The 15,737-nt window shown below is 42.4% G+C and overlaps 1 protein-coding gene across 19 annotated transcripts in view; it reads right to left on the reverse strand.

Moving 5' to 3' along the window:
• The window catches only part of R3hdm2 (R3H domain containing 2), a 116,521-nt gene that overhangs the window by 26,350 nt on the left and 74,434 nt on the right, over positions 1-15,737 (reverse strand). For 7 of the 19 annotated variants that reach the window (XM_038314989.1, XM_038314982.1, XM_038314975.1 and 4 more), the window contains 7 exons: positions 11,655-11,733; positions 10,950-11,009; positions 10,157-10,297; positions 9,587-9,695; positions 6,856-6,951; positions 4,077-4,108; positions 3,909-3,965 (listed from right to left, as the gene is read on the reverse strand). In XM_038314989.1, the coding sequence (XP_038170917.1) occupies positions 3,909-3,965; positions 4,077-4,108; positions 6,856-6,951; positions 9,587-9,695; positions 10,157-10,297; positions 10,950-11,009; positions 11,655-11,733 (574 nt within the window). The remainder of the gene's footprint in view (positions 1-3,908; positions 3,966-4,076; positions 4,109-6,855; positions 6,952-9,586; positions 9,696-10,156; positions 10,298-10,949; positions 11,010-11,654; positions 11,734-15,737) is intronic. The other 12 variants (XM_038314983.1, XM_038314974.1, XM_038314986.1 and 9 more) reach the window with 8 other exon arrangements.

The following is a 15,737-nucleotide window of genomic DNA, read 5'->3' on the forward strand; positions in this document are numbered from 1 at the left end:
TTACCTAGGTCTTTAATCAAAACTCAGTTTCATTTCTCAGCTTGAAGCAAAGCTCTGGAGAGGTGAGGTGCAGCTGCTCAGCAGACTCTCGAGCTATTTATCTGTACATTGGGTACAGCCTAATGCTCACAGGAGAGCACCACTCTTAAGGTGAGTGTGAATCAGGACTTCAAATAATACACAGGCTGAGAGGTAGAAGAGATGTTAGTCAAGAGCTGGGGTGGGACAAGAAAAAGGACAAAAATCAGCCTCAGTTTTGACACTTACAGCCAAGTAAACTAGGGCTGGCGAGTTTGTCTCTATGCTTTTGTTCCCTTTGATGGAAACCAATTGACCAGGTCAAGATATTGAGAGAGCTGGACCAGATAAGATTAAGATACACTTTGGCTACTAGAAAGCACTGTTCACACATAGGAGTTAGGACTATTATAGGCACTCTGGGATGATTACAACCACAAAGTGTATACTATCAAGCAGAATTTTCATTTTTTTAAATTTGAGAACTCTACTTATCTTTGGTCCCATTAACAATGCAAAGCTCTATAGATTGCCTTTGGTAGTATTGCCATTTTTACTATGTTGATCCTCCCAATCCAAGAGCAAGGGAGATCCTTCCATTTTCTGGTATCCTCTTCAATTTCTTTCTTCAAAGACTTAAAGTTCTTGTCAAATAGGTCTTTCACTTCCTTGGTTAGAGTTACCCCAAGATATTTTATGCTATTTGTGGCTATCGTGAAAGGTGACGCTTCTCTGATTTCTTTCTCTGCTTCCTTATCCTTCGTATATAGGAGGGCGACTGATTTTTTGGAGTTGATCTTGTATCCTGCCATGATACTAAAGGAGTTTATCAGCTGTTCTTTGGTGGAGTTTTTCGGGTCGCTTATGTACACTATCATATCATCTGCAAATAACGAAAGTTTAACTTCTTCCTTACCAATTTGAATCCCCTTGATCCCCTTGTTTTGTCTTATTGCTATTGCTAGAACTTCAAGCACTGTATTGAAGAGATAAGGAGAGAGTGGACAGCCTTGTCGTGTTCCTGAATTTAGTGGGATGGCCTTGAGTTTCTCTCCATTTAATTTGATGTTAGCTGTCGGCTTGCTGTAAATAGCCTTTATTATATTTAGGAATGACCCTGTATCCCTAATTGCTCCAAGACCTTTATCATAAAGGGGTGCTGAATTTTGTCAAATGCTTTTTCTGCATCTAATGAGATGATCATATGGTTTTTATCCTTCAGTTTATTTTATATGATGGATTACATTGATAGATTTTCGTATGTTGAACCAGCCCTGCATCTCTGGGATGAAGCCTACTTGATCATAGTGGATAATTTTTCTAATGTGTTCTTGAATTCTGTTTGCCAGTATTTTATTGAGAATTTTTGCATCGATGTTCATGAGTGAGATTGGCCTGTAATTCTCTTTCTTGGTTGAGTCTTTGTGTGGTTTAGGATGAAGAAAGTGTGGAATATATACATATTAGAGTACTACTCGGCGGTAAAAAACAATGATATCTTTAATTTTGCATGCAAATGGAGGGAAATAGAAAACACCATCCTGAGTGAGGTAACCCAGGCCCAAAAAGATGAACATGGGATGTACTCACTCATAATTGGTTTCTAGCCATAAATAAAGGACATCGAGCCTATAATTTGTAAAAAATCCTAGAGAAGCTATATAAGAAGGTGAACCCAAAGAAAAACATATAGTTATCCTCCTGGATACTGGAAGTAGACAAGATTGCCGGACAAAAAATGGGAACATGGGGCTGGGGTGGGATGGGATGGGTGGATGGGGAGAGAAAAGTGTGAAGTGGAGGATGGGAAGAGCTTGGGGGAACAGGATGGTTGGGATCTAGAAAGGGTGGATATGGGAACAAGGAATTATATATCTTACTTAAGGGAGCCATTCTAGGGTTGGCAGAGACTTGACTCTAGAGGGGTTCCCAGGTGTCCAGGAAGACGCCCCCAGCTAGGTCCTTGGGCAGCTGAGGAGAGGGTGCCAGAAATGTACAGATTCTATTGTCATACTCATGAATATCTTGCATATCACCATAGAACCTTCACCTGGCATTGGATGGAGAAAATGACAGAGCCCCACATAGGAGCACCAGATGGAGCTCCCAAGGTCCTGATGAGGAGCAAAAGGAGTGTGATCATGAGCAAGGAAGTCAGGACTGTGAGGAGTGTGTTTACCCATTGAGACGGTGGAACAGATCTAACGGGAGACCACCAAGTCCAGTCGGAATGGGACTGATGGAACAGGGGACCAAACCGGACTCTCTGAATGTGGCTGACGGTGGAGGAGGACTGAGAAACCAAGGACAACGGCAATGAGCATGAACTCTACAGCATGGACGGGCTCACTGTGAGCCTTGTCAGTTTGATTGCTCACCTTCCTGGACTTAGGGGGAGCTGGGAGGACCTTGGACTTAACATAGTGAAGGGAACCCGGATGGCTCTTTGTCTTGGAGAGGGGTGGAGTGGGGGTATGGGTGGAAGGGAGGGGAGGGAAGGGGGAGGAGGAGGGGAGGAGATGGAAATTTTTAATAAAAAAAAATGAGGAGAAAAAAAAAGTAAACTGAGAAAACCATGGTGAGCAAACTAGTAAGCAGCACTCCTCCATGGCCTCTGCTATAATTCCCGCCTTAGTGGATACATAAACCAAATAAACCCTTTCCTACCTAAAAACAAACAAACAAACAAACAAACAAAAAACAATGCAAAGCTCACTCTGCCTCTGGTTGTCAGATGGACCTCAGGGTGGTATTATTCAGAAATAGAAAAGATCAGAGGGGCTGGAGAGATGCTCAGTGGTTAAGAGCACTGGTTGCTCTCACAAAGAACCTGAGACTGATTCCCAGGACTCACTTGGCAGTCTCACAACTGTCTGTAACTTTTTTCAGGGGAATCTGATGCCCTCTTCTGGCCTCTGTAGGCACTGCATTACGTGGCACATAGACACACATGCATGCAAAATACCCATACACATAAAATAAATCTTTAAAAAAAAAATTCAAAAAAAATGGAAATTCTTTATCTCAAGGGTGGGAAATTTCATTGTCCCAATCTCTTTTTCCTCCTCTTCTTTTTAAGGTTATTTTTATTTATGTGTATGTGTGTGTGGGTGCACATGAATGAAAGTACCTGTGGAGACCAGAGGGCATCCAGTCCCTTGGAGCCACCTGATGTGAGTGCTGGGACGCGACTTCGGGTCTTCTGTTACACTGGCAACCACTGAGCATCTCAGTTCAACTAGCTTTAGAAACGTCAGTAAGGAGAGCACAGCTAAAGCTTTAGAAATGAGACATATTCTGAGTTCCCTTTGGTACTTAGGATTTAAATATGGAGAAACCCTTTGGAAAGAGTATTAAGTTACAGAGTCAGACACCTATCTTTTCTGCAGTCATCTTGCTTAATATTGTCTCAAAGAGAAAACTACATAACGAGACATTCACATATGCATTTGTTTATGTGCATATATTATCTTTCCGGAGATAAAACTATTTCCTATTGTAGGTTCAGATAGCAGCTGTCCACACCTTCCCCTAGACGAGAAAGGCGGTCAGCAGACACTTATTCTTTTACCTTACAATAGGTGTATGTCGGAATCTTTTAGAAATGTTCAATTCCAGCCAATCTGTGGGAGGATATGGTACCTACCTGTCTCAGACACAACTAGCTGTCTCCAACACCACCTCTCAGGACTCAATGAAACTGATAACAGTAAAGTCACTGAGAAGAAGCCTTTCCCCCAAGGGAAAAAGAAATCCAGTAAAGCAAAATCCACAAATTTAATTATTCTACAAGCAGCCATGCACAGAGCAAAACCACTCACTCCACTGAAAAGATTACAGCAAAACAAAACTAAAATTAAAAAGGAGAGATAGAGATCACACACAGGTACCTAAAAATCTGCCTTCTCTTGTGAGAGCTAGAAGAAAAGGCTTCTTTGCAGAGTCTGCTGGTTAACACCAAAACAAAACAAACAAAACAAAAATAGTATCAGCATAGGATTCTCTGAACCCCATTGATAAAGCTGAGCGGTAAGAGAGAACATGTGAATGGTACTAACCTGATATCACTTAGATATCCGTTCTGGCCAGTCTAGGTGAGGGAGAAAATGGAAAATAACTCATAAGAAAATAATAAGGCATAACAGAAAAGGATGTCCATGATGCTATCAATACCCATGATCTTCAAACCAAAGTTCTCACCCCACCAACAGGGAGAGAGGGAGCAAGGCTAGGGTAACCGACTGCCTTACCCGAGCCTGACTCCTCACCTTTCCTGTGAAAACACTTGGCATTTTTAGCCTTTCCACAATGTTTAAAATGAGGGTTGATAAAGGGAGCATGGAGAGGAGGAAGGGGAAAGTTACAAACCTAATTATTTCCTTTTTTTTAAACCTCTACATTAGTGGATTGACTGTAATAATCGACATACTATATTTTAAGAATGTCCAAATGAAGGGAGACATGAAAAGGAAACTTTGTTTTTTTGGAAATTAATCTCAGTGGCTGTTGTCTTTCTGACCTTTTCATTTGCCCAAAATAAAAGGCTCTCTGACTTGAGCTCCATTATGGGTGAGATACTGGGGCAGCAGATACCATTTAGAGCCTAGAAAATATGAGGACATTAGAAGTCTGAAGCCGTCCCACCGGGATCACTTTTTCTGATAAAGCCACTGAGCTGAGTGAGGTGAGCACTGTGGTGGACTTTCAAACCTTCGAAAAAGGCACCAAGAGCATCCAGCTGTTGAGCATGTGGGCTCTGCACAGAGCAGAGACTCCTCCATTGGGCAGCTTTCCCAAGACACAGCTCAGGCTCTAGAGAAGGCTGCAGCAGCAGCATTTCCATCCGAACACCCTTCTTGGCACTTCCCGTTCTGGGCCTGCCTCCTTGCCCTCACTCCACCCTCTATCGCTCCCCTGACTGGGAGGGTTCCTCTCCACATGGACTCTTTGGATGGTGGGCTTTGGCCATTTCTCCTCCTCTAGATCTTCTGAGATTCAAGACCTCTACTACAAGAGCTAGGAAGTACTGAAACGAAAGTGTAAACCCATGAGGATTTAACAAAGAATACATGTGTTAGCAGAGGCTTGAGCGACTAGAAATCAGGAGGGGAAAGGAGAGAAGAGCTAACTCTGCCTTCCTTATGGCTGTAGGTAGATGTGTTCCACTGTGGTTGATAAGTAGCCCCAATGTCCTAAAAAAAGTTGTCTGTGCTTTCAGATCATAGGGTTTTGCAAAGGGCTTGACACAGTGAGGCAGCCATTTCCCATGTGTCAGTGAGGATACAGATAGCTAGGCTGTCATTGCTGGCACTTCTGAAGACCCCAGAGTAGAGCGAGCTAGCAAGAGGTAGCTCCTATTAAGTTATGAACACTGACTCTGGAGCCAGACTGTCTAACTAGCAATGTTTAAAAGGTTGTTACCAAACCTCTCTGTGTTTTACTTATAAAATAAGAAAAATATTTAAAATAATAGACCTATTGTGAAGATGTGAATTCACCTATATAAAATGCTAAGAATAGTGCCTAAAAGCTAATGCTTACTTCGTAAGTATTTCTATTCACAATTCAGGTCATCCTGGTCATAACCATGACATCTCTCATTTCATCCACATGGTTTGCAGTGATGTATGAACTCTCTGAGTAGGGATAATTTCGAGGACAGACTTTTCTGACTCAGAATGGGAGTCTATATAATAGAAGGTAAGAAGTTGCTTCGTGAATTCTAGGCCAGAAAGCTTGTTTGTGTCATTTTCTAGGAAGGATTCGTAAAAGTACTTGGCTCTCTCTAGATAATGGATCAAACACACGGGAGTTCAGGTTTTAGTTGGAGACGATATTTTTCTGAGTGAGGTGATGATGAAAAGACACACACACGTTGTTTTGTGTGTGTTTGTGTGTGATATAAAAATGGGAGGGGTGTCTTGATGAGAGAAGAAGACAGAGGAGTGGGAGGGAATAGTGTTCATCCACATGATTTAACTTCCTCTGGTGCTACTCTGACAGTAAGATGTTTTCCTATCTGGATCCACATGTTCTGGAGATCTGTTTACCTGCTGCTCATCTAAACCCTTTACTGAAACAATGCTATACATCTCTTAGACTAACAGGCAAAGGTAACCAGACACAGGGGTAACAAGTGCATCTGAAATGGCCCACATTCCTAAAAACAAAGCTCTCTAGACTCAGTGATGCTGCCTTTTGGACTATGGAGCCATTCGTTTTCTAGGAACGAGGTAAGAAATACAGGAAGAAGGAGACTCCCCATTCAAGCAGCACCGGAGGGAACAGGAGTGCCCTGTGCATGGGGATGTGGGGTCTGTAGAGGATGATGCCAGAACAGCACTTTAATAAAGCATCAACATAGCCTAAAAACAAGCTAGCTAAACAAGATGGGTGTCGAGCCTGCATGGATGCTGAGTCTTCTACTGAGAAACAAAGATGCGCAGAACAGACAGTGGGAATCTAAAAGGCAAGCTGGAGGAGGCCCTGATAGCCAAGACTTAGGCCCTTTCATCATCAGCTCTGCCAAAGGCATTTCTCTTTCCTGTCTAGTTATATTTACCAAATTCAGCCACTCCAAGTTTCGGTTCTCTTTGTATACCATACAGCAAAATGTATTCCAAAATACAAATAAAAACCTGTAGCTTCCCAATAAGCCACATTCAGGGTTAGAGGTCAAATCTGGGACTGACTGATGTTGGTTAAAAAAAAAAGAAAAAAAGAAAAAGGAAAAGAAACACAAAGAGCCAACAACATTTATGGTGGGTTCATCCCATTCACAGTTCCAAGGTTAGAGCTAAGAGCTAGGATCTGACAACTCTCAGAAGCTACACTTACCTCTCGGGCAAATATTCTCTCTCGGACCCTTTGATATTCCTCCTCTCTCTCTTCTATTGACTTGCTCCTCCTTCCATCCTGCAATGGAACTCTGATCTAGATCGATGAGCAGAATTAAGCTAGTTAAGTTCTCCTCGTACTGCAAGCTCACTGCACACCAGCAAGGAAGAGAAACCGGGAAAGTTTATAGTTGCCATCAAAAAAAATGGAAAATAAAGAAATGAAATTTCCAGTCCTGAACAGGTTTCACTGGGTACATCTGACCATGCAGTTTGGGAGATCAGCTTTTCTGGATGGTAGAGGACTTGCCCCACCCCGCCCACCCCACATACCAAGAACAACAACTATTTATAAGGGTTGGGTTGCTTCCCTGGAGTAATCAAGTACTGTTCAGTCAGTAAAGATGAAGACAACAGCCCTGGGAAAATAAACAACCGTTCCTTAGAGGGCAAGTAAGGGAAAGAAGGAAGCTGAAGAGGGCAAAGAAATAAGTTTTTAGCAAAGCTGAATGTAGAGGAGGTTCACAGAACTAACACTCAATAGGACTCCGTCTTTTGTCCCTAATGCCATGTCTTAGCAACCCAAGACAAACATGACTTAGCAAAGAGGGTCTTAGACATTAAATCTTGGGGTGAAGCTAATCTCAAAGAATACACATTTTTGTCACCTTAATTATAGATATTGAAGGGAGTTGAGGAGACAGAAATTACAGAAACAAAAGAACAAAGAGAACAGAGCAACACAGAAGAGAAGGAGAACAAAACGGAAAGAAACGAGCAGAGAAAGGAGATTAGTGAGTACAGTGGAAAGAGAGGAGAGGAGTCAGACAGGGTACAGAAGGAAGTGGAGCACACAGACTTCATGTTCTCTGACCGACAGTGAGGTGAGCAACAGGAATGTCTCATGGGCAGATGACCGCTTCCAGCTAGCCATCACCTTGCTTCCCAGCACTGCTTCTCCTCTTGAACTGCTATTGTGAACACTGTGGGGGGGGGGGGGGACGGGACACAGAGAACCCTTCGCTACAGTGACTGCAAAAGCAAGGCGTTCTGAGAGGGAACTCACAGAGCCAATGTCAGCACACTACAGATAGCTCTGACCTGCAGTCAGGTCTGAAGCTCTAAGAACCCACTGCTCTAGGCTGAGACTCTGCCATTACCAGTTTCCAAAGACTTCAGAGTCGTGACTCTGCTCAGACACAGTCCTCACCATTCTTCAGGCCTGTATCCCACTAACCATCTTTCATCAGCTCCATTACAGGAAGACAGACCCTCAACAGCGCTGAGCCTCTAGCACTGATAAGCCAATGGGAGAGTAGAAAACATAATGGGGCATCAAGGTAAATCCCAGCTCTGCTGACTCCCAGTAAAGTGATTTCAGGCAAGTAACTCAGCATCTCAGACTCAGTATTTTTACGTGTAAAGTGCGGTTAATAACCCCATTTACACTGGGTTGTGGAAAGGATCAAAAGAAATAACATATATATGTTTAAAGCAAAGCCCAGCTCAGGGAAAAATAGCAATATTCCGTTTTTACTAATACCACAGTCAGAAAGCACACAGAATCTACTCCACTACAGGCAAAGCTTGAAGCTGTGAGATGGAAAGTTTCCAACAGAACAGATCACCTTCCACTCCAATGTCCTCTAGGCCTGCACACTTCCCGATCCAGGGAAAGGGTTTGGGAAAATGTAGAGAAGGGCATCAGGATGGAAAGGCTCTTTCTTGTTTTACAAAAATTTGTCTTTTTGTCGTTTTCTTTGCTTTCAATCAGACCCAGCATGTTTGTCCCCATTAGATAATGACACCTTTCTTTAAAAGGCTCCCTTTCATAGTCAAGCAAGCAAGAAAGGTTCTGGTCTCAAGACCATGTAATATTTCAATAAAACGAATTTTGACTCTAGAAGTAAGACGTTGTTATATAGCTGCTAACCCTTACCAAGACTTGTATTGGCTCTACCCAACCATACTCTTCAAATCAATTCCCCTTTGGAGTCCAAGCAGATGCAGGATAACTCTGAACTTTCCATTTAGCTAGGAAAACTAATCCTTGATCATTTGCTATCTCCAGGGGTAGAGGTCAGAGCAGCAGCCAGACCCCCCACAAATGAAGGGATAGACAGTTTGTTAATTTCTTAGTTCCACAGGAGTGTACCACAAAGGGACCTGGAACAGGTCCAGCACGGAAAGTCAAGTTAACTCACCTTGGTAGGAGGTGGAAAAAAGATTAAGGAGTTTGCCAAAGGGATCAGATATACCTTTATAACTGATTAAATTAGATCATAACTTTGCCAGTTCAAGGTTAGTCCTCAGCTAGGATAAGAATGAAAATGGAATAAAGTAGCTTTTGGTAGCTCTCTATGTAAAGTCTAGGGGTCAAGTGGAGGTGCTGGGGGTGGGAGGAGACGACACTGAAATCAGCTAGATCAAGGCTGACACAGAGAGGAACCTTATTTTGTACAAAATGAAATGTGGTTAGAAGTTAGTGGCAGACCTAAAGAATTGTAGGCCAAATGAGATCACTCAGCAAACCTGAGCACCATGTTTCTCTGGGGCTACGAGGGTGGCGTACAGCTCAACAGCTGTAGTCAGATCCTCAGGGGTGAGCCAAAAGCAACTCCAGATAACAGCTCTGTGTTTCCATTCTAGGACATTCGCAATCTCCACTTCCCACCCTCCCCCGTCAGTTTCTCTTACTTCAGTCCCTTTAGCCCACCCTTTCCCTTCTTCACCTGGTTGTCATCTCGGTCCACACTGGCGTCATCTCTCTTGAGAATGAACCTCTGTTGAAATTCTGTGTTCTTCTCATCTTTTATGTGTTCTGAGAACCTCTGTTCAGGGCTGAAGTGGGGAAGAAAGGAGAAAAAAACCTTTACGTTAGGAGAAGAGCCCCTAGGCACAGCTCTCTAAATTCCATATCCTCTACTCAGAGGATTTTTGGTGACAGGAATCCAAAAGTCACATGAAGGTTTAAAAGAATCTTTGTGTGTAATCTCTTCTCTCCCCCACCACCTTTTCCAGAGACAGCATCTCTTGTAATCTGCTCCTGAAGTGCTGATCCGTCTGCCCCCCACCTTTCCTGAGCACCAGGATGGCAGGTGGGCACCACTACATGATACCCACTCTCTGTGTATAACAACGCTTCATTCACAGCTGTGTCTGTCCTGTCCTAATCGGAACCTGTCTCTAAGAATCAATGAAACACCCTTCCCTCCCTGGAGGAGACATCTGGGTTCTATCTTCCACTTCTATCATAGCAGCTGTCCCATGGAAATCTTCCCAATCCACAGTTTCTCCCTTACATTCTCGTGTTGCTGGTTTTGTTGATGATGACAGCTTTCCCAGTTTGATCAACATTATGGTCCATCCCAAAATAGGCAGCCACCCGGTGTAATAGCATCCGGTGATAGGAGGTCATCTGAGGGAACTTCTTGAACTGGTTACTGAAGGGGTACCGGGGATAAAAAGTAAAAGATAACAGGAGAATGCAACTAATCTTCCTCAACAGTGTCTAGAGTAGATTTTTTTTCCCCCGAGACAGGGTTTCTCTGTTTAACAGTCCTAGTTGTCCTGGAACTCACTTTATAGACCAGGTTGGCCTCAAACTCACAGAGATCTGCCTGCCTCTGCCTCCCAAGTGCTGGGATTAAAGGCGTGCGCCACCATTGCCTGGCCTTTTTTTGTTTTGTTTTGTTTTGTTTGGAGTAGAGAATTTATTTTTAAGGAGAACCAGACATACAAAACACAGATATTTAGTTTGTGAGAACAAAAAGTTTTTCTCAGTATTCTTCTGCCCCAGTCTCTAGTAACCCTACCAGTTCCCACCCTGGGCTGACCCCTCCTAAGGCCTGACTGCCACACCTGATGCTGTTAGCCAAAGGGAATGGGAGAAGTGGAGTGAGAACTGTGATCATTCCTCGCTGCTAAAAACAACAGGAATGGTTTCTGGCTCAAATTTATATAAGTGATAAAAACCTCACCTGCTTTTATACACATGCTGTTCAACCCATTCAGACTGCTTCTACCAAAGCAGTACGTAGCTTCTTTCCAATGTCCCCTCCCACCTCTAAATGTATATTCCAAAAAGCGACTTACTTGTTGTCATTGATAAACTCCAGAATCTCCTGTTCTAATTTTAGCAGCATCATTCTGTCCCTGTTTAAACAAGATTAAAACAAACAAACAACAAAAAAAGAGCTCTCCCACAGATATTTAAAGGAAGGACTGAAAACCAACTTGTTCATCGCAAAAACTGAGGGGTCTATCCAAACTCTAACAATGGCCCTAGCACAGAGGCTGAAGAGCCCCCTCCACTGCCCACTGTTTCGCAGAGAACACAGCTCAAGTGCATGCTTTCTATGTCTTTCCACCCACGCACTGTCACTCATATCAGTGATCTGATTATTAGCAGCATGTTCATATAAACACATAATTTGTGCTTGCAAATATAGGCATTATTCTATACCCCACCCAGTTATTTAGGGTTTAAAACAGTTAGTTATGGTTTTGCTTATGTACAAGTCAACTACCTCACTCCTTTGGGATTTTTAACTAGTAAACACTCAAGTCTTCAAATTTCTTAGTCACTGTACTCTTCTTAAAATTTTTCTCAACTCTTCAAAACACAGAAATCTCAATGTGAGTATTCTGAATCTCTCAAAATATAAACTATACTTTAGAAGAATTAAGAAAAGACGAACATTCTATATTCTAGTAATAGAGACGTGCTGAAAAGCTGGCTTAAAAGGCTCTGCAATCCCCACCCTATCCCTTCCCCCTTCACATCAATCATGTTATTACCTTGGGTTCTTTTTCAGTGTATTTACAAGAAATTCATGTAGATCTATTCCAGTGGAGTCAGTATATTCTTGGCTGGAGTCTAGAACCATCACAACAAAAGAAATTTAAAAGAAATGAAACTGCTTGCATGGTATCTAATTTCAAATAAAAGCCAATGTCTAAACAGAAATTACAAGAACAGGAAACCAAAATCAAACTTCAAGCTCAGCATTAAATCCTGAACAATGTTTACTGCTAGCTCTGTGGCAGCTCCTGTCATGGCTGGGCTGTGATAAAGCTCTCATCTAGTAGGTGGAAGGCCCTGGGTTCAATTCCAAGCATGGCAAAAAAGGGGAGAAATCATGGGCTAGGGAAACAGCTCAGTGGATTTATTGCGGATCCCAACGCCACATAAGAGTTGGTGCTGGGACAGACCATGAAGACAGGTGAGCCTGTGGAACTCACTGGCCAGCCAGTTTGCCTAAATCAGTTCTAGGTGCAGTGTAGAGCCTGGTGAAGCGACTGGTTAGATGGCTCAGTGGTAAAGGCGCTTACTGCCATAGCAGGTAACCTGGACTTGACTCCCAGAACTTAAACAGTGGAAGGAGAGAACTAACTCCTGAAAGGTATCCCTGACTTCCATACATACATCACACACACAATTAATAAACACAGAAATGTCGAAAAAATTAAAATAAGGTAGAGGGCAATGAAAGGAGACACCTGACTTCAACCTCTGGCTTCCACATATGCAAACATGTACACATAAATATACCCCCCCCCCCAAAAAAAGCTCCCATTACAACAAAATGAAGAATGGAAGAATTTGGGCTAGAGTATTATATCAATATTACACTAAAATACTACTTAACATTAATAAATATTTGTCAAATGTCCTGACCAAAATAAAGCAGGTTATATTCTACCTACTAAAAACAAATTACAGGTAAGAGCAGTCATAGTTGAATTTTCCAAAATCTCAGGGACTTTGTCCAATACAGATGATTTTTTTAAGCCCAAGGTTGCTTGATTTACTTGTTAAATATAATCCTTCAAAACCTGAACAGTGTGTGTCCGCAAGCAGACATGCCACGGCACAGGGATCAGAGCGCAACTCTAGCGCCATCTCCTTTACGCTCTAGGTGGACTCCAGGGCTGACCTGCATTGTAAACACTATTACCCATAGAGCCACTTGCTGCATCACAAATGTGGTAGTTTTTATAGACTCTGTCTTTTTGCTACCACCCCAAAGTTTAAAGCCAGAGTCTAATAAGTAGAAGTTTATCTATATTATAAAACATTTAACAGGGCTGGAGGTGTAGTTGGTAAAGGGCTCATTTTAATACATATGAGCCCTGGGTTTGATCCCGAGTACCACTTAACATAGAGTATGGTAATCCCAGTACTCAGGAGATGGAGGCAGAAGGATTAGATGTTCAGGCCAGCCCAAATTACATGAGACCCTGCATCTAAACAAACAAAACACTGCAGCCATCCCCAAACCAACATGTAAAGGTTATCTGGACGACCACTATCATGATTACCCACACCACCATCTATCTCAGAGCATAACCACAACCACACTGACAACGCTGCCTTACCCTGGGCAGTGTCAATGCTGGCAGAGTGTCTCTCTGTTCTATATAAAAGCTGAGGCAAGCCGGGCGGTGGTGGCGCACGCCAGGAGGCAGAGGCAAGCGGATCTCTGAGTTCGAGGCCAGCCTGGTCTACAAGAGCTAGCTCCAGGATAGGCTCTAGAAACTACAGGGAAACCCTGTCTCAAAAAACCAAAAAAAAAAAAAAAAAGAGCTGAGGCAAGCTCATTAAAGAAGCATAGATTAGAGGTTAATTAACCTAGTAAATTGCTCCCTCAAGCAACCAAGTCAGAAGGAACCACTGGGCCAGTAAAACTAGTCGGTGCCAAGGTGTCAAGATAAAAAGAAAGAATTGTAGATTTGTAATCCTAGATGCTCAGGAGGCTGAGGCAGGAAAACCCAAGGCCTGCCTGGACTACACGTTAAGTTCAAAGGAAACTTGGTGAGATTCTGTCTCAAAATAAAAAGTAAAAGATAACTGGAGTTTAGCACAGTGGTGGAGTGTTTGCCCAGCATGCAGAGCCACGAATTCTATCTCTAGCACCACATTGCAGCCAGGCCTAGTGGCACATACCATAATCCCAGGATCCAGGAAGTAAAGGAAGAGAGATCATAAATTAAAGGTCATCTTCATCCACAGAGCAAGTTATAGGCCAGGCTAAGCTACACGAGACCCTGGCTCAAAATTTAAGAGAGAAGGAGCTGGAGAGACAGCTCAACAGTTAAGAGCACTGCATGCCCGTCCATGTGACCTGGGTTTGATTTCCAGTGCTACATGGTGGCTCATTACTCTCTGTATCTAATCCTAAAGAACTGGCACCCTCTTCTGGCCTACTTGGATACCAAGTGTGCACATGGTGCACAGATATACACTCAGAGAAAACATCCATGCACATAAAATAAATATAATTTTTGAATAAAAAACTGCAGATGTCAGGCATCTTTAACTCAACACTGTGAGGCAGAGGCAGAGGCAGGTCGATCTCTATGAGTTCAAGGCCAGCCTGATCTACACAGTAAATCCAATGCCAGTGGCCAAGTAGGGGGAGTGGCAGGTAGCAACTGACTTCAGGGTGTCAGCCCACCAAGCGGTGAATCACTGATAGGCAGGGCCCTGAGACCACAGACTCCAGAATGTCTTTTGCTTCTACTGTGCCTTTACACGTTTGCCATCTTTCTCTGGTATCTGCATGGTGTGAATGGGTGTAGGGGGGATCCCCACTGCCTACAATGTAGTGTATTTCTCATGGAAACATCCTGATCTACTGGGCATTTTTACCTGTGGGATATTATGAAGATGGTTCCTTCTTAAACTGTACTGTTTAATTGATAATAATAATGTTAGTTTAAATAGTTTTGATGATAAAAAATAAAACAAGGACGTGCCACACAGCTAGAACACATGAGTTTCTGTTGAGGAGCTGTATAGACTGTAGCTTAGGTTAATGATTAAGAAAAACAACTGAGCCCGGGGGACAGGGGTGTTGGTATACATCTTTAATCCCAGCACTTGGGAGGCAGAAACAAGAGGATCTCTGTGAGTTCGAAGTCAGCCTGGTCTATAGAGCAAGTTCCAGGACAGGCTCCGAAATTACAGAAAAACTTTGTCTCGAAAAACCAAAAAAGAAAAGAAAAACAATTAAGTCTTGGTAGCCCAGCTAGCTTAAATTCTTTTAACCTTAATGTTGGGAAATGTGTTCACAGTTTTCAGAGTGCATTAATAGCTGAAACAAAGCATTGAAAATATTAGACTAAGGGTTGGAGAGATGGCTCAGAGGATAAGAGCACTGGCTGCTCTTCCAGAGGTCCTGAATTCAATTCCCAGCAACCACATGGTGGCCTACAACCATCTGTAATGAGATATGGTGCCCTCTTCTGGCCTACAGGAATACATGCAGGCAGAATATTGTATATATAATAAATAAATCTTTAAAAAAAGAAGCTGGATTTCAAAAAAAAAAGAAAAGAAAATATTAGACTAAGATGTTTTTGTCAAATAGTTTTGAGGTTAAAAAAAAAAAAACCCAAGAAGACAATCTAAGTTTTAGAAAGGCACATAGTTGAGTGAGGAACTTGTTAAGGTCAGAGAACAAGAAAAAAGCAGCCCAATTATTACTAGCTGATGCACTTTTCTTGCTAAGATTGGTTGATGACCATAGGTGATGATTAATTCCTTATACCCATTTCCGCTCTTAATCTCCTACTGATGAGTGGTTGTGCACCCTAAAGGTTTAAAGTAGAGCTGACTAATTCTTTTTCATATATAAAAGTTTAGATTTGTGATTCCTTTAAGATTCCTTATAAGATAAGTAATAAAGTAATTGGCCCTTTTTATGTAACTGCAAAACACAGTCAGCCAGTAAAAGACCTGACTGAGAAGACTATCTTGTCTGCCTACAAGGTTAATCTATAACAAGTTGCTTGGGTATGAATGTGCAGGGGTTCTTGTGATAATTTCTTTTTTTCACCTGTACTATGTAAAATGTTTAATTATATTAAGGGATATGG

Source organism: Arvicola amphibius, chromosome 17, assembly GCF_903992535.2.
Source record: "Arvicola amphibius chromosome 17, mArvAmp1.2, whole genome shotgun sequence".
NCBI lineage: Eukaryota > Metazoa > Chordata > Mammalia > Rodentia > Cricetidae > Arvicola > Arvicola amphibius.